Genomic DNA, 23,788 nt, shown 5'->3' with positions numbered 1-23,788 from the left:
AACATCCTATCTATCACTGGAATGGATGATTTATATTTAATTTGCCAGTTGAATGTCATTTTCATTCTAATTGAATTTATTGCTAAAAAGGCTATCTGAATTTTCTGAGGTGGTTTACCACATGTATTTCTTTATTTGTAAACATGACACTTTATTAAACATTTTCCTACTTTTCTTAAAGTCAAACCATTTCATCATTCAACAATACTTACTGAATTAAAGGCTTTGGAAGACAAAGGGTTTCCCATAATTTAATTAATTCAGGGATGATGAAGACAGAAATGGCTCCATTTTTTAGCTACAAAAATTACAACACTAACTAAGTTGTAAAGGAGTTGAAATGTTTAGGGTAGAAGGAGTGAATTCCTACTACAGTATGACTTGAACTCTGTTAAAATTCCCTTGAAATCTGAGATTTTATGATTCCATAGACACAAAGGATTAAAAAAATATAATTTCTGACCTCCTAAAGTCATTCACAGAAATTAGTAGAAGTTGAGCCGAAATGGATGAAGACAGTTACAAATCAGGTCACAATTACTGCCTAGAATCTTCCATATATGCATTTTATACATGTATTCTACAAATAAAAACTATTTACATCATTAATTAATTCACAGTGACTTATCATGTTCTATCAGGTAGGAAACTGGTGATGAACTACCTGTCTGAGGCCCAGTTAAATTTCTAAATTTGAGACGTTCATCACTAGGTTAAATGGCAAACCAGTCCAGTTATAAAGGAATATTTGTTAAATGAATATTTTATTTTATGTATATTAGCAGAGTACATTTCCCAATTAAATGTCCTTCAGCAAAGCTGCATGCTATTTCATGGCACCAAAATGGAGGTTATATAATTGGTTCTAGTCCACAAACATGATAGCTGGACCCACCTGAAATGAGTAAACAGCAAGCCCACCCAGCATAGTTATAGACCCTTAATAAAAGACTTATTATTATTATTATATAATGATAAGGATGACAATAATGTTAACATAATGTGAATATGATACCTATGCAACTAAATAATAAAAATAACTGAAGTTAAGCAGGTCAGGATAGGTAGCATTTCTCTACTTCTTGTGTTTGCAAAGATCTGCAAAGTGGTTTACATGGGTTGTCTCATTAGCCCAAAACCTCCTGGAAGTCAAAGGCTGGGTCATTTTTCCACCTTTCTATCCTCAATGCTTGGCATGATGCCTTGTACCCAATGTTGCTAAATAATGCTTGTGCACTAGGATCGATTTGTTATATAACCTCTGTTTTGGTGCTGTGAAATAGCACGCAGCTTTGCTGAAGGACACTTAATTAGGGAGTTTACTCTGTTATTATACTTAGAAAACAACGCATTCATTCCACAAACATTTTTATTGTGCTGTTCAGTCACATCAGTGGTGTCTGACTCGCTGCGACACTTCTTGGCAAGGACACTGGAGCAGTTAGCCACTCCCTTCTCCAGCTCATTTTACAGATGAGCAAAGTGAGGAGAGAGAGACTTGCTTAGGGTCACACAGCTAGCAAGCGTCTCATACAGACGAGTCGGGAAGACTGCCTGCCCGGCGCACTAACGACTGGGCCGCCATTTGACAAAACTCCTACTAGGTGTAAGATATAATCGTGGGTGCAGCCCCGGCCACAAAACTATATAAGTGACAATAATTGTCCCGAGAGCCAGAAGAGAGAAGAATGGACATTTCTTCCAAATGAGATGCTCCTAGAGAGCAGGGCTGGGAACGAAATCCTCAGGAACGCACACATCACTGGGCAGTGTATCTAGAGCTTACCTGATCTTGCAGAGACATCACTGGATTATTTTTGGTGGTGTTAATGTGGAGGACGTGGTACTTATTCTTTGCACACAGGTCATAGGCAATGTTGGTAAATGAAGTGCTTGCAGTTTTAGGGACTCTGTTATAAATGATCACCATGTCTTCCTCCTCATCCAGGGCTGCATCCGGCCGAGGACCATCCATCGTATGCCTCTGTTCGATTTCGCGCACCTCATGTCTTGCAATAGCCCTTTCTGTAATAGAAAACAGACATGGGATAAGATTTTGCATCTCTGGGAAAAAAGACAAAACAGAGAATGCTGGGAAGAACAAAAGGGAAGGTGGCTGTACAGAGGAGGTTAGAACAATTAAATATTCGATCTTCTTTACCAGAATTCTCTCAAGCAGAAAGATGTTCTAAGCATGACCTTTGATTTTGTATCTCTTTAAAAATCTCAAACAAATCACCTACTTAAAAAGGCTTTAAATTGAAAAGAGTGAGACAAATCACTAGATATTAATAAAACAAAGTAGATAACAACATGAAGTGGCCGAAGTTTAGCAAGAATAGAAGAAGATACCAACAAGTTCAAAGTAAACAAAATCAAGAAAATTGAGAATTCTAAGGAATAAAATCTATAGCTTAAAGTGTTTATAGACAAATGAATAAAACATGCATCTAACACAAGATGAATCTGAAATAGTAATACGAGGAGGCAAATTTAATTTACAAGCCAAGATTGAGTAGGATAAGACCCACAATTTAAATATGACATTGAAAAGATGAACCTTTTCAAAAGAAAGAGTGAAAAGGTAGATGGGATGATGATGTGTCTTGAATCACCTCATTATTGAAAAGAGCCACGTCCATCAGAACTGATCACTGTATAATCTTGTTGTTGCTGTGTACAATGATCTCTTGGTTTTGCTCACTTCACTTAGCATCAGTTCATATAAGTCTCTCTAGGCATCTCTGAAATCAGCCTACTCATCATTTTTAATAGAACAATAATTTAATATTCATGTCCCATAACTTATTCAGCCATTCTCAAACTGATGGGCATTCACTCAGTTTCCAGTTCCTTGTCACTACAAAAAGAACTTCCACAAACATTTTTGCACATGTGAGTCCTTTTCCCTTTTTTATGATCTCTTTTGGATACAGGCCCAGTAAAGCCACTGCTGTATCAAAGGGCATGCATAGCTTGATAGCCCTTTGGGCACAGTTCCGAATTTCTCTCCAGAATGGTTGGCTCAGTTAACAATTCCACCAACAATGCATTAGTAGGACACTAATTTCTTAAACTGACTTAAGAGTAATTTCATCCTTCAAAATTTAGAGGATTCTATCAAGGAAAATTTGTAATCTGGAGGTGCCACATGATAAAGTAAAGATTTCACTGAAACTAGAGCCAGAAAAATGTGGGTTTGAATCTCCTCCTCTCCATGGATTCTTAATAGCTGTATGATCATGGACAAGTCCTTCAACCTCTCTGTGCCTAACATTTCACACTTGTAAAATATTGGTGCAGGAATCAGTGACTTTTAAGGTCTCTTCTATTTCTAATTACCTAGAACTAATTGTCTGGTTTGGATGGAAATAATGGGAACTTCAGGAAGAAGTAACCAAGTCATCTAAAATCATGTAATGAAAAAGGAAAGAAAAGTCTGGAAGAGTGTCCAGGTTTCAACCAAAATTTCCTTTTCCTGTTTTGCTATATGTATAGAAATGCTCGTTTTATTCAGAAATTGTTAAGTTCGGAATAAAATAAATTCTTTTTTTAAAGAGGAAAAATATAAGTAGGCAATAGCATAATTTAAGTGAATTTATTGTTAGTTGAATAGCCAGATTTAAAGAGTAACCAACCATTAATGATTTGATAGCTTACAATCATAGAATAACACGTTTAATGTTCAGAAGAAGCCTTGTGAAACCCAATCAAGTAATTTTGCAAATGGGAAAATTGAGAACCAGTGAGGTTAAGTGATAGAATCATGATATATTACAGATTTAGAGCAGAAATGGATTTCAAAGACCTTATAGCTCAATGCCCTCATTTTAGAAGTAAGAAAACTGTGTTCCCCACTGGTCAAATGATTCATCAGGGTCATAACAGAAGCATAGAATAGTGGAGGGGACAATAGAACCTAGATTATCGATTCCAAAATTTGCTCTACTTTAGTAGAACAGCCCAGTTTTCTGGACTTCATTCTGTCTGAATAAGATTTTTATGAGTTGAGTTGACGAAAGACACATATGGGATCCTTGTATGGAAAAGAGAATCAATATGGTTCAGTACTGGTAAACATTAATTGTATAGGACACATAGCACAGAGCTTATTAAGTGGTTGGGATGTTTCATGATCTTAGAAAGTTACATAAAGACAGAATGCAGTGATGACTTGAATAGTTCTGCCTTATTTTAGTAGATATTTTATTGGAGGGGAAAATAAAAAAAGAAAGAGGGGAAACATAAGGAAATTGTTCTGGTTAGTGAAAGAGTAAATCTTCCAGACATTAAGACAGGGGTAGCCTGGGGCACAATTTCCCTCCACCAAAACTGAGAAGAGCAATTAAAGAGCTGTCAATAGTTATTTCGGCATGTTTACTTGCAGAGTGCAGCGTTTGGGCCTTTTTCAATGTTCCCTAGCATTCTAAGAATCTTGTACAGCTCCTGTTCATGTATCCAAAGCCCAAGCTTCAGCATCAACTCTGCAGATAGATGTGCAAACGCCAATTTAGACTTCAAGTGAAAAGAGGATTGCCAAGTGAAGTAGACTCAGAAAACCCTCTTAGGCTCCCACAAGCCACTTCACATGAACAAACAATTTCTCAAACTTGAAATTGTTCTCTAACATAGAAGGGCAACCAGCCAGCATAGAACACAAGACAAGTGCAAAAATGACCTGTGAATTTTGAAAACAGAAACTAGGATACGGAAAAAGGGTTTTAAGGTTTGCCATTAACTACAATTTCTTTTTCGGGGGGGAAGGGGGGAGGACAGGACAGAGGAATGGGAGAACAAGAAGGACAACCAAGATTGCCATCTGCAGGCTGGAGGGAGCAACCACATCCATGAGATCTCAGATCCCCTAAAGAGAGTACGGGAACAAAGATGTCCAAGTTGACTGATTAAGATTTAACTGTCTTTCAGTTTGATGACAAATGTAAATGTGCCCTTCAAGTTCCAAGAGAAGAAACCAAATCTTCACTCTAACCAGCAGTTCTGGATGTCAACAAATATTTACTAAGAATCTACAAAGAACCAGGCCCTGGGCTCTGCTCTGAAGACAGATGGAGAAAAAAGAAACAATCAATTGCTCTGCCCAAAGAGCTTACTTCCTCTGAGAGGAATGAGATCCATTACACACACACACACACACACACACACACACACACACACACACGATACAACAAGGTAGGAAGTATGTTCCTTCAACCTCAGTCTTCTCATTCCAAGTGCTAACTGTCCTATATGTGTTTGATTATGATGGGGATCTCACATTTTTCAATTGTCCCAATTCAGTCAAATTAGTGTTCTCCAATACCTAAGTGTTATCCCACTAACAGAGGTGTAAGGGGCTTGAGGGCATCTATCTTTCCCATTAGGCCTAAACAAAAATACACTAAATTGCCCTAGAACTAGGGTATCTCTGCAGCCACATGGTACAGTGGATGAAGTAATGAGCCTGAAATCAAAAGACTTGAGTTCAAATGCACTTACTGGCTGTGTGACACTGGGCATATCACTTACCCTCTGCCTCTGTTCCCCAAATTGGAAAATGGGAATAACAACACTTCCCTCCTTAAAGTTATTGTGAGAATCAAAAGAGATAATGATGAAATGCTTAGCTGCTTGCTCCTCTTCGTGGGTTTGCAAGGACTTTGGGGATCAGTTCAGCAGTTCATTCCACACATGATGAAAATGAGTCCCAGAGAAATAAAGTGATTGCTCATAGACTAATTATTGTTAGAGATGGGGATAAGGTCAGAATAAGAAGAAGTCTTCTACTCAAAATGACAATTGCCTATATCGATGCAAGTATTTTTTAAATGTTTCTCATAAACAAACCAGGGAACTAGCTACATATCTAAGCCTACATGAAAAGGCTGTGAAAGCCATTTTCAGTTTAATTTCCCAAGAAAATTCCCTCCACCAACTACCAAACTAGTTTCTTCAATTTCCACTTTGAACAGAAGCAGCTACTGGTTCATGTGCTGAATAAATATCTTCCAATGGTACTGAAATGCAGTACCCCACCTGGAGTTCAGGAGACAGATTTCTGAAGACTAGACCATTTACCTGTTACTTCACAAGACTTAGATTTCAAATGTACAGTGATCTGTGAATGGCTCTTCAAGATAAAACACTGGGATATTATAACCACCTATCTACGTCTTGGAACTGGTGCCATAATGATTCAATTCACCATGCATTGAGGATGCCAAAGGATAGTGGATACAGAATTTTAAAAACTTCTTTCCTAAACCCCTCCAGATATTTATAGCATGAAATAGTTCTGGTGTTACAGCAAAACATACTGCTTTTCTACCAAAGGGACAAAACAATGTTGGTGGCAGCTGACAGACAGGAACCTCTCCTAGAGCAGCCCAGATGGGCGTGAAATTGCCTTTAAACAATTCATGTAACTCTCAATTGACGATTCAGAATCTAGTCTTGCCCATTTGTCTGAAAAGAGGGATTGAAAAAAAAATGTGGGGTTTCATAAATGACTTAACCAATTTAGATTTTAGGGGATGTGACTAAAGGTCAAATACAATTTAAATCATTTTTTATAATTACTTCATCAGCTTGTAAAACTGCACATGCTCTAATAAATATTTTCAGAATTATGATTTAAGAACTACATCCAATGCATGAAATAAAAGTATTAAATAAACAGGAAGTCTCCAGTTTCTGTCTGTTAAGAACTTGTGGCAACTAATATGATTTAAAAAAAAAATCTGGTCCACAAAATATTACATCTGTTAGAACTGATCAGTATCCTTGGTTTATTATACACTTTAATAAACTGTTTGCTCTGTTGTAAATTTGGATCTTTTCCTTAAATAACACAATATTATATGCACCATTAAAATTCTGGGTAATTATTAAATCCTCACTAGTGAAGTGCCTTTAATCGTTACCTTTTCACTTATATTAAATAAGTATATGGATTATTATTATTATTATTATGTAATGAGGAAGCTTAGAAATGTCAGTTTAGAAAAGGTAACAAATGCTCTTTTTAGTAAAGAAATGGACAAAAATTTTATTTCATTTCCTCTGTGAAAAAAAAGACAATGAATAAAAGACCTTGACTGATATAATATTAGTCTTATTTCCAAATTTGTAAAGCATTGACAGGTTTATACAGGATTAACTTTTGTTAATCCCCCCCATATCCTTGGTAGACATCAGGAGTCCCACCACCCCTCCCCCAGAGATATCAAGGGCAACCTTTTTCTAAGGGAAAAGAGTGCTTGAGCAGGATCACAGAACTTGGTTCAACTCAGTTTCTCCTCTTACTGAACCTATATTTATTTGTCTATATAATAAAGGATTTGGTGCAAATGAAACCAAAAACATATTCTTGGGTTCTAAATCTCTGACCCTACCATCATTAAGCTAGTCCATCAGACTTCATGGTAAATAGAAAAATGAGGACATATATGAAAAATTTATGGCTTTTTTTTTTTTTTTTGGAAAACAGTGGTGGTGTTTTCCACATACACATGTACTTGATCAGTATTTTATTGGTTCTAATTCTTTTGATTCAAGTTGGTATGTATTCTTTGACTAGAGTTGCTTTGGAGTTTTTTGAATCTTTGGAGATTATATTAGTTATCAACTTTACTGAAAACATTATCAAAATTGGAATATAGGCAAATGATTCTTGATACTTCAAATTTTGAAATTAACTTTTCTTCATGATGAAAACATAAACAAACCATAGTTCAAGCTCATTCTAAATTATTCCTTATTTTTTAAATGTATAGATTATAAGTGCTCTGAATGAGAAGGTATTCTAGGATTTATGAACTGGAGAATATTTGCAAATGTCCTTGAAGGAGCAGGGGATGGCTCTTGGAAGCAACAGTGGGGCTGAAGGGCAGGCCTGGGGCCTGGAATACAGGTCAGCTACTACCAAGCTTGTTTTCTTCTGAATCTCCAGGGCAACAAGATGGTACCAAACTGCACAGAACGCTGGGCCAGAGTCAGAAGACTCGTCTCTCTGAGTTCAAATCTAACTTCAGACACTTATTAGTTGGATGATTTGGGGAAAGTCATTTCACCTATTAGCTTCAGTTTTCCTGATCTGTTAGATGATCTGGAGATGGAGATACACTTCAGTACATCCGCCAAGGAAACACCAAATGAGGTCACAAAAAAGTCGGACACATTTCCACAGCAACAACAATACATTTAGTTCTACAGATCCTATGCCATTGGTTTTCTATTTCTTTATAAGAATGGAAAAATAATTGTGGCATCTCCCAAATCTGACAGACATATACTTGCAATGTTTCATCTCTTCTGTAGCTTCACACTAAAGCTATTTTATGCATAAAAATTGATGATGTTTCATAAGGATATCAAGATTACCACAGCCTTTGGAAAATACCTTTGACAAAAGCAATCTTCACTATCAAAGGAGACATAAAATTTATATTTCTATACAGGATAAAGTAAAATGAATAGAGGTATAAAGGAATATGTCATTCAATGTCATTGGATATTAACAGATGCATTAGCTATTCACTATAAAATGTGGAAAAAGTGATGCTAGATGGCAGAGTGGGAGGTATGACCTCTTTGGGAGCTTCAGAATCATGATGTGAATGCACTCTTCAGCTAGTGTCAACACCTTCCCTCCTACTCCAAATGGCTGGGGTGCATCATATTCTGCTCATGTTAAATGAAGGGTTAAAACACTACTATTATGAAAAATACCATACAAAAGAAAATTATTCTTATTTGCTCTTCAATGTACAGTCGCTATAACCTAAAGAAAAGCCTAAGCATGTATTGAATTTTAATATCTCACTGCTTTTAATGATAGATACACATTATCAATTCATTCAACTGAACAGTTCAACAAGCACTTATTAACTGCCTACTATGAGCAATATACTGCACTGAGTATAGATTCTAGTAATAAAGTCCAAAAGAAGAACAATATTCATCACAAGGAGTTTCCATAGTGTCAAACATGGGATTTATGGGATATGAAAAGTTGAAAAGTATTAATTAGGGGAAAAAGGGAAAGGCTTTCCATAGATAGCAGCTCCTAAGCATGCAACATGAAGGAAGCTAAAGATTTAAAAAGTGGAGGTGAGAAGGTAGGGCAGCTAGGAATAGAGAGGCAGTCTGTATATAAAGGCACAGAGATGACAGTCAGCAAACATTTATTAAGCACTTGCAATGTACCAGGTACCATGGTAAGTGTCAGAAAGACAAGCAGAGAACTTATAGAAAAACTCTAAAAAGAGGAAGGATAAAGTAAAGGTAACCAGCATGGATCTGAGAGGAACCATATAATCAGAAATATATAAATAATAAGGCTTCAGTGAATTTCAGAGCTGAAGTAGATATAAGGGATAGAAAAGGATCTAGGATAAAGGGGATGGAAGGAATAACAAGGAGAATGTGGCTCAAACACAGAGTATATGTATAAAGGAGAATAATATGAAACAAATCTGTACAAGCTCAAGGAAGATTGTGATTACTATTTTAGAGGCCATAAAGACCCAATGTAGGTTGAACAGGAGAGTAAGACTTGTATATTGTGTATGTGTAAGTAAGGAAATTATTTTGTGGACGATGGCTTAGGGAGAGAAGTGAAAGGCAGTGGAAGCAGGAAGACAAATGAGGAGGAATTGGAATACGAGGAGAGCTGGGTCATCACCAGTCACCTTATCTCTTGTCTTATCATTGGACTGTGAGGATTCTGGAGGACAGAGTGAGGACCTTGCAAAGATCTGCCTCACTTTAAATCCAATTCCTTCAAAAGTCAAGACATCACCTCCATGATGTCATGGGTCCTCTTCAAGAACAAAAAACATACAACATACAAGTGATGGCTTTGTGAAGAGAAGGGGTCAGAGGCAAGATCTGTTGTGAAGGTCACGTTGTGAGAGTCACGTTGTTCATTAAGACTTGGCAACTGGTTGGCTTAGGGGAGGAAAGAGAGACAAGTCCTGAGGATCCTACCAAGGTGGTGAGTCTGGGTAGGCAGAAGTATAGTGGCACCCTCACCAGGAATGAAGGAAACATGTCACAACATGAATGAAGTAGTGAACTTGGCCTAGGAAGCTATATCTGGAACCTGTCTCTGCCATTTACTAGCTGGGTGAGCACAGAGAAGTCACTTATAACTCCTCTGAAGCTCAGTTTTCCCATCTTACAGATGGGATACATACCTATCATACCTATAGGCAGCTAGGTAGCATAGTGCACAGAACTAGACCTGGAATTCGTTAGGAAGGCTTGAATTCAAATTTAGACACAAAGATTTTCTAGTTGTGTGACTCTGGGCAAGTCATTTAATATCTATTTCCTCATGTATAAAATGGGGATAAAAGCACCTACCTCCCAGAGTTATCCTGGAATTTGAAAGAGATGATATTTCTAAAGTGCTTTGCAATTAAAAAAAACATTATATAAATGTTAAATGTTATATTATCATTATATAAATGTTAGAGTGCTATGTTCATTGGTTTATATGTATTATTATATGTATGTGTTAAAGTGTTATATAAATGTTCATTGGCTGCTATCATCATGATAATCGTTGTCAATCAATTTGAGTAATGATTTCCTTGGAGTGGTTGAAGTATCCACATTCACACTATTTGAAGTTATAATATTGTAAACTATGATCATTGGTTCCAGTCCAATGGAAATACTCAGTGCCAGTAATGGAATGATGGAATCTCTTCAGAGAACTCATTTAAAAGCTAATCCTTTCTTAACTGTCCTCACAAGATAATAATCAGACTCGAATGTGATAATGTATTTTTTTCTAAGTTTTTTTGTATACATGTAAGCTCCATTATTAATAGAAAGTTTGGAGTGGGTTTGTTTATGGGAGAAGAAAGTTCTGTTTTGGACATACTGACTTTGAGATGCCCATTTTTGGATGGAGACATTGGGGCTCAAAAAAGAGATTAAGATTTGAGATATACCAGACACAAATACATTTGAGAATCATTTTCATGATTTGAATTTTTAGTCTATAGAAATGATAAAATTTAGAACTAGCCTGTGGGCTGTTTTATTTCAAAAGGGTTATTGAGAATGTGAAAAACAAGAGGATTCTGGGAAGATGGTGAAATAGGTCAGAAAATTTTCAGCTTTGCACAAATTTTTTTTTAAAAAGACAGAACGTGGCCTCAAAGCAGAAGAAATAAACTTGGGGTAAAGCAGTTGTCCTAAGACAAGCTGAAGAGACCCCAAGAAGGACCAAATCTCTAGGGATTTATCCAGAGGGAAGTGCAAAAACATCTCTAGGTCCACTCTGCAGAACCAACAAATAACAAACCCTGGGAGCAGCTTAAGTATGGAAGCAACTTTAGTCTTTAAAACTTTCAAATCCAAGACCAAATGTGGTGGTCTGATGGCTGAGTAGGAACAGATTAAGGGAGCTTCCACTACTGAGGAATGCCAAGCTCAGATGTGCTGACCAAATCTGTGGCTCTAGGGAAAAGGAGCTAGCTAGCACACACTTAGTGAATACCCAGTTCCAGGACAGAGAGGGCAGCTATAGTTTGTAGCCACTGGAGGAACCCCAGGGAGCAAAATCAATTGAGAGACAATGTAGTTAGGGGTCCTAACTATAGTTTAAGAGTGGCGGGCCCCAAGACAGATCTCAGTAAATAATAGTAAGATGGACCTAAGATTTGAAGCATTTCCCCTCATACCCCACACTTGTAATTAATAAAAGCAAAATAAAACAAAAAGTAAATAAATAAAAATGAGTAAGCAAAGGAAAAGAATCCAACCATGAATAGTTACTATGGGGATAGAGAAGATCAAGGATTATAGCCAGAGAAAAATAGTGGAGTTTAAAAAGCAACTCATTTTTTAAAGAAAAACATCAAATGGCCCCAATCAGAGCTTAATGAGAAACTTTTAAAAGGACCTTGATAATCAAATAAGAAGGGACTGAGGAAAAATTAGGGGGAAAAAGAACAATCTAAGAAAACCAAGGAAATTATGAAAAGAAAGCCAACTAGAAATAGAAAATCAAAAACTTAAGGAAGAAAAAAATTCCTTGCAAACCAGGGCAAGGGGAAGTTACTGAAGTTCTCAAACATGAAGAAATCTTAAAACAAAATTGAAAGAATAAAAAAATAGAAGGGGAAAAACTGATCTGGAGAACAAATTCATGAGAAATAACAGAAGAATAGTTGGGACTACCTGAAAATTGATTAAAAAGAGAGAGAATGTGAAAAATTAGCAATCTAACTTTAATGAGTAAAAAATGTTCAAATCTCCTAAAAGGCCACATTTTTTATTGATTAGACTTTTGAACTCATTTCAACAAAAATAATGCCAAGTCAATTAAATTTAAAACCTTTGAATTACTTTAGTTCCTAAAAGATAGCCAGGAAGGCAGAAACACAGTTCTGCAAGGATATCGTCTCCTTGATAATTTGAACCCTAATAAACTATTGGCTACTAGTGAATAGTCAAGTACTTAACAGGCATTTTCCCCAAATTCAGAAACCATATAAGAATCTTCTTGGGATCTAAATCTACCTGTTCCTATTTTTATCTCCCTCTCCAGTCCTTGTATACTTAGCTATACAAACATCTTTTCCTACATATTCATACTTCACTAGAAGTTGAGTACATTTGAATCAACAAGCATTTATTAATTGTCTATTGTATGCTAAGCACTGATACATATATAAAAGTGAAATAAGACTTTGCTTTTAATGGGCTTACATCACAACAGAAAACAAAAAACTTAAAATACATGACAGCTTATGAGGAATCCACTATTTGAATCCAATTCTAAAATGAACCAAATTTCTTTTTTAGTTTTGTCTCACTGGTGAAATGTTTTGAAATATGGTTTAAAACTGCTATGTTACTTGTTAAGAAGGTGATTATAATCATAATATAGCAACCCAATATGAACTGATACATTTTTAATGCTTCTGATACACCTACAATGAAAGAATAAAAGTTTTATCTTACCTACTGTCAAACAAGTTATGCTTTTTATTGATAAGCATTTTAGAATATGAAGTTCTTAAATAAGATATACTTTCAAGATTTTATCAATCTCATCAGCCCTCATCCTATGAGATACTCAGTCTATTGATACTTGCTTGAGTAAAACAGAGTGAGCAGGCTAATAGCTAAATATAGCTATTAGCCCCAAAGAGAATACAAAGCAAAAAATAAGAATATTCATTCTTCTATTCCAGGTGTCCTCAAACTTTTTAAATAGGGGGCCAGTTCACTGTCCCTCAGACTGTTGGAGGGCTGGACTATAGTAAAAACAAAAACTTTGTTTTGTGGGCCTTTAAATAAAGAAACTTCATAGCCCAGGGTGAGGGGGATAAACATCCTCAGTTGCCCCATCTGGCCACGGGCCGTAGTTTGAGGACCCCTGTAATCTATTGAATGAGAATATTTAAAATTTTAAGTACAAAATTTGATGAAAATACTTCAGTTAAGATGCCATGCAACATAACCCGAGGACAAACAATTTAGTCCAAATCTTGAAGGAGTTATAATCTTGTAGAGGAGGTGAGATCCATACAGTTAGAACAGACCTTTGAGTATATGCATAGATGGCAACCTGGTATGAGAGATTTCAGAATGTGGGAGGGCTTCAAGGAAGGAGAACAGACCATGGAGAAAGTAATCCCTGAACTTTGCCTTCAGGAGGGACAGAATTTCAGCAGAAATCTGAATCTGAATCAGAGGAATCCTCTGATTGGTCTCCTCTCTCCCCTATGTAGAATTCAATATCATTCTGTCCCAAATCTACAACATCTCGCTTTGAACTTCTCTATTACTGTTCAGGAGAGTGGCAAACTCCTAAACATTACTACTCATAATCTATGTCTTGATCCTCACTCTCACTTCTGCTTTCCATTTCTAATCTGTTGTCAAGGCTTGTCATTTCTACTGTCCAATATAAGTTCCCTTTTCTTTTCTGACACTGCCACTCTTATCCCCTCATACTGGACTACCGCAATAGCCTAGTGGTTGGCTTTCCTGATTAAGGAAGGGCTCTCCCTAGTCCATTCACCACACAGCTCTTAAATTGGTCTTCCTAAAGTTCAGGGTTGATGATTTCACTCTCACTGTCCCCAAGTCAATAAACTCCAGTGGCTCCCTATCACTTCCACAATATAACCTGTTTCTCTCTTACTTTTCAATCTTCTTAAACCTTTCTCATTCTCACATACTTTGTGTATTTCTTACAAGATGCTCTATCTCGCCACTGTGGGAATTTTCCCTGGCCATCTCCCATATCTGGAATTTGTTCCCTTCTCATTTTCTTCTCTGGCTTCCTTCAAGTCTCAGCTGAAATTCCACCATCTACAAGACTTTGTCTATCGCCCTTTAATGCTAATGCCTTTTCTGTTGATTATGACAAATTTATCCCATTAAATCGCATTTGTACGTAATTGTTCATGTTGTTTCCTATGAACTCCTTCCAAGTGGGGACAATTTTTATCTTTCCCTGTATCCCCAATGCTTGACACATAGTACAAGTTTAATAAATGCTTGCTGACTCAAACTTGTGAGGTAGTGGGATGTGCAAGTGATGATAGCACTTGAAAATATAGAATTGGAATATGGAAGGGAGGTAGTGGAAGTGGAGATAGAGGTTTGAAAATTATTCACATATAGGTGAAAGTCGAGACCATAAAAATGGATGACACTGCTAAAAGAGCTTGTGTCAAGAGTGAAGAAAAGATGATAGTCCCAGTCATTGGGGGTTCTCCTAACAAAGGAGATCAAGAGAGTGGTACTGAGACCATGCAATATTTTACCAAAAGAAGATAATTATATTGCCACAATTTATCTAAGTCCATTGCTCAGTGACTTAAATCTAATCAAATATTTTTTCTTCATTCCTATCTTTAACTCTTAGCAGTTACTGTCCTCCCTAAAATTCCTTTCCCTTCATAGAGCTAATTTCCTGCTATTTCTTTGACCAGCACCACCATTAGCTTAGCCCTGCAACATGATCGCATCTAGCTCACTGTACTTGACATAAAGCAGGCTTTTACAATATGTCCCATATTCGGGGTTCAAGCCCTGTCTCTGATACATGCTGCCCATGTGACTATGGACAAATTATTTAGCCATTCAAGCTCTGGGCAGCCTTCCAAGACAATAAGTTATACTTAAATTGTTGGTCTACATTTGTAAAGGGAGCTTCCACATGAGAATATATTCTACACCCATTAAGTCATAGGTTTTATGAAAAATATGAATATGGACATGATTGTTTAAAACACTTTATTAATGTTGTTGACTAGGTGCCATATCATGCAAGTTCTGCCTTAGTGAAATGAGGACATTGGATGAGGTGAAGTCTAAGATCCATTTCTATAATAGCTCCCATGATTTTTACCCTTTATCTATGTCTATCCAAGGATACAAATACTGTTGCTCAGAAGGGGAAACACCAAGAAAAGGAAGTCACTATATACTCTGCTGACAATTATTAGATCACTTATCACTTCAATGGAAAACCATAATAATAACAATAATAGCTAACATTTGTATAGCACTTATATCCTAGGTACTCCTTTAATTCTCACAACAACTCTGAACTATAGCTGCTATCCCTATTTTGCTGATACAGAAACTGGGCTGGATAGAAGGTTAAATAACTGACTCAAGGTCACAAAACTAGTAAGTACCTGAGGTCGAATTTGAACTCAGTTTTCCTAGCTCCTGGCTAATGGCCTAGCTGAAAACGATCCAGGTGAATTTGTGATTTGTGAACTTGTGCGTAGTTATTTGCCTATTTTCTATTGCATCAGAATGTAAGCTCTTTGAGGGCAGAGGTTGTTTTTATTTTTCTTTGTAACCATGGTGTTTAACCTAAGTTATTAGCAATGATGATTGATCAAATAAAGGAACTTAAAGATCTCTGGTCAGCTTTTTTTTTAAAGAAAGCAAAAAAAAAAAAAAAACAAAACAAAACAAAAAAAAAAAAAACTGCATTTCAACTTTCTGGCCACACTCTTATCAGTGCTAAAAGCCTAGCTCAGGGCAGGCAAGGGAAAACTAAGGTATGTCCACTACCTAGGAAGCAGTCAAGAGAAGAGGAGCAGTGTGTAAAGGACCAAAAACCCTGGGGCCTGGCCATGGCAGCTTCCTTTATTATTTAATACAGCCACTACCTCCTTGATTACTAGAATCATTCATTTCTCACTCTCTGCAATTCATGCCCATGTAGAAAGTCACATGACTTCTGCTACAGTGCTATTCCATACACAAGCAAACCTGTAAATGAACCATTCCTATCTGAATCATCACACTACATACTTCTCAGCTCTTTGCCAAATGACAATTATGTGTTGACTCCATGAGATTAAAGCATTACATAAATATAAGAAAATATATTTACATGTGTAAAATTTATGGTAGGATGCAAGAATCTTGCCAGCAATGATTAAGAGAGACCTTCCTGTGATTGTCACTGAACAATCCATTCCTTTTACCTTTATAAAATGGAGGCAACCTTGAATTCTTGAGGCATAACCTCCTCTTTCCAAATAATCTGACAGTGTCTGGGGTCTTTTCTCAAACTATACTGCCAAGCATTTAAACTCCACTGCAGAGAGCACAATTCCTCTGATGCGGCCACGCTAGACAAATGCCAAATGCAATCTTGCCAAAAAGACTATTTTATGGAGAACTTATACAGGGTAAGCACTCACTTGGTGATCAGAAGAAGCAACAAGGATACTCTCAAAGTCTCTCTTAAGAAGTTAAGAATTGATTGAATAACATGGGAGACACTGGCATGAGACCGCTCTCATGGTGTGCTCTCATCAGAGAAGGTGCTGTACTCTATGACCAAAGCAGAACTGAATTAGCTCAGAAGAAACACAAGATACACAAAGTTAGAAAAATCATCCCAAAAGTTCTTTGTGTCTGACCTGTGGCAGAGTATTCTGAGCTTACGATGGTCTGTTCAGCCACGGTCTTAACTCAATTCTAAGATACTTATGTCACTTGGACTCTCTTTGAGAATGAGGGACAACAGCAAATCATATAGAACAACAACATAATAGAAATAGAAATAACTGACATCTATGTGGTTTTAGGATTGGCAAAGTGCTTTTTGCACATGAATTTGTTCAGTCCTCACCATATGAAGTAGGAAGCAGACAACACAGAAGGAACATAACTCACTCTTTGTCACACAGAAGGTGCTGGACACGTCTTCAAACTCCAGTTTCTCCTAACCTTCTACCATACTGTCCTAACGACACAACTTCTCTTTGAGACAAACCTAGATTAATTGCATGGAGGGAATTTCTGTGCTAGAAACTCCTCCAGTGGAGACTGATACCTCATCCATAACCAAGAGTCACAGATTCATCCTTGATACATAGCAACAAAGCAATAATGAAGTCAATAAACATCAGTAAGAGTTTAATAATTGCTAATATTTGTATCTTGGTGTGCAAAGTGTATCACATGTTATCTCCCTTAGATCTTCACAACCACCATGGGAGGTGGGTGCTAGACAATGTCTCTCATTGTCCCTTGCCCAGGGGTCTACTGCCCCTTTATGCCTTTTTGCAGCTTAAAACCTGGCACATAGTAGGCCCTTAATAAATGTTTACAGATTGGCTGATTTGTGAAATAAAGCTAACATCAAGGATCTGTCAAAGTCTTTCAGCCCTAACCGACCTTCTTTAAGAACGTTAGTATGGCTACAGCCTGTCAAAAACAAGATGTAACTGTATTTGATATAACCAAATAAAAACTTGCTACATGAAATAATCAAAAAGCTCTAGATATTTTAAACTTCTAACTGTGCTAAATAGAAGCACAAAGATCCATGTAAGATGGTCTTTTGATAAAAGAAAACTGTCTACACATAACAGAAAATAGTAGTAGAGGGTGGCATATTTTCAAATTAATCCAGAAACATATACATTTATGGATTGTTTAACCAGCATAAGTCTTTTATTTGGGTCAAGAGCATTCAAAACAACTTTAACTAATAATCTGAAGAAAAGTGTTCAATAGCTTTATGACCTCGGGCAAGACATTTAACCAATTGCTTTCCCCTCTTCCCCCTAGTGTTCAGTCTCATTACTTGACTTTGAGCCACCAATAATCTTGGGTGATAAAATAATTTTCAGGAGCTTGGTCTTTGTGCGATTATTCTTCAACTCAAACTTATGATCAGAGAGAGGAAACATTTTGAAGATTTGCTAAGTCCATATTTTTCCTATTCAGAGCGGGCACTGAGAACAGATTGCTACTAAATCTAATGAAATGAAGTTTTAGATTGTCTTATTCGTATATTAAGTATCACATCAGGAGGTCCTGTTCTTTCCTGATACTGTTTTTTGCAAATGACACACTAAGTGTGAGAAGACCAAGTTAATGGGACTATTTTTGTTTGTGGAGAAAGTTATCACTGTGTTTCCAAGTACAAATGTACTTTTAAGTATGCCAGCAAAATCTAATTTCAAAAGAAGGAAAGAAACAATAATGACTAGACTTCAGCCTTGATTTCATCTAGGTAACAATACTGAATTCAAGCCATTTGGGGTCATGAGGTTTTTCCTATTTAAGTAGCAATCTTTTTTGTTTGTTTGTTTTAGGAAGGAATTGGGGTTGAGCGACACATTTAGTGTCATTTGTTAGTAAATATCTGAGGCTGGATTTGAACTCTGGTCCTCTTGACTCCAGAGCTGATGCTCTATCCATGCCATCCACCTCGCTATGGGCACCACTCTTGGAAAAAAAAAAAATCAGGGAAAGAAATTGACATCGCTACTTTAGACAACACGTTCCCCAGACAATATTAAAATATGTTCCCAATAATAACCTTCCCAACAAGCACAATGGAAATACACAAACTCCTCCCCACTTGATACATTTATTGCTGTGATACTCTGTTATAGAGCTATAAAACACAAGCCCTCTTCCCCTTTGGGAAATTAATTTGCTATGGAAAAACATGACCTACTTGTTTTGGCATGCTTGATAGGCAACACTAGAAACAGCTCAGGGTTGTACGAAGACCCAGGAGAAAAGTATGGAAAAGAAAAGTCTTTTTCAGGCTCTGAGACCTGAGCAGTAGTGGGTTAGATGTCTTTGCTATGTCCTTTGGTGTTCCCAACTGGGATTTGCCACTGGAGGAAAGAGCAGAGTACTCATCATAGTACACACATCTATTAAAACTGTTTATGGAATAGTTGAAGTAAGAAACAAAGAAAAGTGCTCTAGAGGTGAGAATGAATGGCACTATTATCTCTATAGGTATATTCTGTTTAAGGAATTGTTAACTGATAAAAATCAGAGCTAGTTTTTATGTTTCTCAATCCCTGATTTATGGGAGGTAATACTGGAGTCCATATCTTGGCCACAATTGATTCTGCAATTCTTCTTATCTTCCTCATTGTAATAGAAGGTGAGATGAGGGGATTGTAGGTGATTAAGGATTTGGAGCTGAGGTCAATGAAGAAGAAAATAGTGGTAACTAGGGAAGGTTATCAATTGTTTCTTCCCAGTCTGCTCTACAGTGTAGAGTCTCAATGTCTATATTTCCTATTCTCTATGCAGTATCATTTATATAGGAAGGGTGTGCTTATTTTGTTTTCCAATAAAATGGGAGATGTTTTCTAGTGGTAAGGAATTTCAGAATGAGAATCAACTGGAAATGGGGTGTAAAACATGGAATTTCACTTTACAATAGATATGCCTAAACCATAAACCTTCTTGTATAATTTTCCTCATTTGTAAAATAAGATTTTAGATTATCAAATCCTAAAGTTCATTCAAATTAAAAATTACATAATTCTATGATCAAAATATTCTGTCCTAGATTTTGAGACATTTTTTCTGCCATGGTCAACATCTATATAGTCAGGCTTTGTTTACCTACCTTTCAGTTAATTTAATTCGAATTCTTTAGCCTTTAATACTTAGCTTTGACAATTTTTCAGTGATGATAGAAAGATTTTATACTTACATTAGTCAGTGATTTGGCAATCTATATGACTATTTCTTTTAATAAGATGCCTGTTCAAACTAAAATGAAATGTGCTGACTCTCATTATTATCATCAAATAGGATTAGATGTGCTAAATGTATCTTCTGATAGTAGTGATGATTTTAAGCTGATCACTTTTCATCCACAATGGCCAATGCTACCTTATTGCCAAGTAGATTTATAATTCCTAGTCCTTGATTTATGGAAGGAAATATTGGAGTTCATACCATAATCATAATCAGTTCTGCAATCCTTCAACCTCCCTCAGCATAAGAGTAAGTGATAGAAGAGGATATTGGTTTAAAAAAAAAAAAAAGATTTGCAGCTAGTTTTGAAGAAAGAATTTCTGAATTTTCTGAAGAAAAAAATTAACTCTTAAATATGACCCTTAAGATTCTCTCTAATCAGATTCCAGCTCACCTTTCTAACATAGAATTCATCCTTACACACTTTAGATTTCAATAAACTGGCCTGTGGTGGCTTCTTTAATTGGATTAGATTTCCCCCCACTATGCATTTGAGCATGTCATTCCCCAAACGTGGGATGAATTCTCTATTCATCTTTACCTTTCAAAATGCTTCTTTGCCTTCAGTCTCTATGAAGCCTTTCCCAGTTCCTCCAATTGAACACACTCATCAAATACAAAACTGTCCTAAATCACTTTGTCATTGTCCCATAATTATCTGGCATTTTTTTCTTCTTCTTGGAATACAAACTCCTTGAGATCAGGGACTATGGGATTTGACTTCTTTGTATCATCAGCATTAAGAATAGTGCCTTGACTATAGTGGGGTTTTATTTGCGCAGTTGAATTGAATACTCCACATTAAGAGAGAGATAGTTGACAGGGAGCTATGGACATGGTACATGCCCATGGAATGCAGCAAAGTGAACTGGCCATTCAAAACATAGACCCCAAGATGACAGCCTGACCTTTTGAGAATGGAGGATTTGCTCAAAGTGTGCTTAAAAAATACAACAGCAAAAGCCACCTAACCTCCCTGAATAGAACAGTTTTGTGATACAGCAATCCTGCATATGCTAGTTTTAATAAAGGTATCAGAAACTGAGATTCTGTTTTTATACAGCTTATCTGTACTTAGAAAGTGGGTAGGTAGAAAAGAAAGGCATCTTTCACATTAATTATCACAACTGCATATGGAGGTGATTTCTGCAATGCCGGAGAAACCTTTGTCCTTTTAGATACCTCTGCAAATGGTAAAGTGGCCAATGATAGGGTCAAGATGATAAATTTAGGTCTTTATCAAGCAATGTGTAATGAAGAAACTGGAAAATGTGAAGGAGAGCCAAATCAGGCTCTGTGTATAATAATATGTTCTGGGCTAGAGGGGTTTGCCCCCATTTTCTAATGCAATCTTACAAACACATCTCCTATGGTATATGAGGATGGTGGAAAATATTCAAATTTGTGCCTCTGCAGCATGTTGCCAAATAACAATAAAGCTAACAGGCTCCTAATCCAACCTGGGAAGCATTTGCGTTCATATCCCACTGTTTTTCACCTCTGGGGCAGGACTAAAAACCATTAACTGAGAAAAGGAGGACACACAGTCATCTAGAGGATACAACCAAGGGATGGTACAAAAAGAACAAACAGGAGGCTACTACTTTTGCCAGCAGAGAGAGGGATAAACATGTTAGGATTTCATTACAGTGAAAAATAACAGCAGGGATGGAGCAGTGAAGGAAACTGTCAAATTTTAACATCCCCTAGAACATGACAGATGATAATAAAAAAAAATCTGAAAAATTAAGAAAGAAATATGAAATGATCATTCTACTGGATTTTTAAAAAAAAATCTAGGTTTTTGTAACTGAAAAAAAAAAAAAAAACCAAAAATCCAAGACTACTAATATGTCCTTTATCCAGGAGAGGAATAATGTGGCCAGAACAAGCGGAGGTACCAGACAACTGATTTGTAATGGTGAAGCAGTAGCATTTTAAAAGAATTTAATCATTTCTGATAGAAATTTTTCTAAAGTCTCTCATACCACATTCTAGTTGATCCAGATGGAAGGCAGGGTCCATGATGGGAAGCCAGGACTTCCTATTCCCCTGAATATTATCTCAGACTTAAAATAATGGGTTTAATCTATTTTATATATTTTATCTTTTTTGTTTTGTATGGTTCTATTTCAATATGAAGTATTTGCATCAGTTGATATCTGAATGAATGTCAACCTCAGAAGTACAAAATCCAAGGTATGGCTAAGGGCTGAATAACGTATTTAATCTGGAACAGGGCAACAGCAGCAGTGGGAAAGAACCAGCTACAAGAGTAAGGTCTATAGTTTGTTGACTTGTTGACCACACACAAATAGACATAATATGTCCGTTTCTCTGAAAGCTCACATATTATACCTCCCAATGGTTAAAAAAAAAAAATACACAAATACATAAACACACACATAAGACACAAAGTTTGCTTGATGTTTCAGGACTATAAACTTCATTATAACACATTATACTGATACTTCCAATTTCTAATGAGCTATAAAATATTATTCCTCCCATTTTCCCTCTAAAGCAGGATTAATCAGTTTTTGTGAATCATGAATCATCACAAAGACCAAGCTTCTTGACTGGATGGTGATGTTGAAAATATTAGAAATACTGCTTTAAGTATTGTTATTCTAGACAAACTTCTTATAACCCAATAATGTAGTCAATATATTGGGAATACATTTTGCAAAACAAAATCAAGTGCTTTGGGGGTGCCTGTGGCGAACCTGCCTGGATGGGGGCATTTCAGGTTCTCCCTGGAGCTGCTCTGAGAAATCACTTTTCAAGGACATTAAAGCAACTCCCCATTTCCTGTCAGTACCAATTCTTCATCAACTATTATTTTTCTGGGTGTAATCTGGGGTTCTCGGATGGCACCCAATCTAATTAACTCTATGTATTTCAAGTATGCACTGGAGGAAACGAGAGGAACCCTCTCAAGAACTAAAGGATCGTTTTAGTTTCCCCATCTTTTAAACTTAAAAATAGGAGTATTTTCTGCTGTTGTTTCTTAAAGTGGGTTCTAATCTGCTGAAGGAAGTGGGATTCTATATGCTTCACATGTAGAGGGACAAACGAAGACAAGCAAAGAGCTAGATGCAGGGAAAGTTGTTTGTAGAAGGGCACTGTTATTCCCAGATGGTCAGAATAAACCAGATGCTCATCTTGAGAATCTGTGGGAGTTACTCTAGCACAAAGCCAGTTTAAAACTTTTAATTACAGCAATCTTCCATGTCTGCCTAAGGCAGGCCTCAAGAGGCCTAGAAAAACCATTTATTACTCTCCCCCCTCCCCTTAAAAATTAGAATCAAAATAAATGAAAGGGGTAAAGAAAATCCACGTCTGGTAAAAACAGCAACTGAAAATAGGATTGATAACAATGTTTTAAACAAGAAGCAATAGACATCCCTATTACTTTGGATGTTAACTCTAGTTAGAACTAGGTTTTCTATAGCAAGGTTTTTTAAAATGTATTCTTTGTGTCATGAACATGCTGGCAATTCAAGGAAACCTACAGGCCCTTTCTCAGAAAGTTGTGGGGGAAAAAAATAACTCCAGATTACAGTGGAATTATACAAATTATACTGAAATATAGTTAACAAAATATTTGTAAAATAAAGTTCATGGAACCCTGGCTTTAAAATTAATGATCTGTGGTAATCCAGAAAATTTTTCTTCAGGCCAATGTACTTATTTTTGAGGTTTCTGAAGCAATGAAATTGTAGAAAATGCCTACAACACCCAGTGGTAGAAGGGA

The 23,788-nt window shown here is 36.6% G+C and overlaps 1 protein-coding gene across 2 annotated transcripts in view; it reads right to left on the bottom strand.

Annotated features, from left to right (window-relative positions):
• HS2ST1 (heparan sulfate 2-O-sulfotransferase 1) overlaps positions 1–23,788 on the bottom strand; it is a 215,839-nt gene that overhangs the window by 47,836 nt on the left and 144,215 nt on the right. For both annotated transcript variants that reach the window (XM_051999268.1, XM_051999269.1), the window contains exon 2: positions 1,787–2,025. In XM_051999268.1, the coding sequence (XP_051855228.1) occupies positions 1,787–2,025 (239 nt within the window). The remainder of the gene's footprint in view (positions 1–1,786; positions 2,026–23,788) is intronic.

Source organism: Antechinus flavipes, chromosome 4 (assembly GCF_016432865.1).
Source record: "Antechinus flavipes isolate AdamAnt ecotype Samford, QLD, Australia chromosome 4, AdamAnt_v2, whole genome shotgun sequence".
In the NCBI taxonomy this organism is placed as follows: domain Eukaryota; kingdom Metazoa; phylum Chordata; class Mammalia; order Dasyuromorphia; family Dasyuridae; genus Antechinus; species Antechinus flavipes.
The sequence above is the reverse complement of the archived record's forward strand: the minus strand, read 5'-3'. Positions and strand labels throughout refer to the sequence as shown.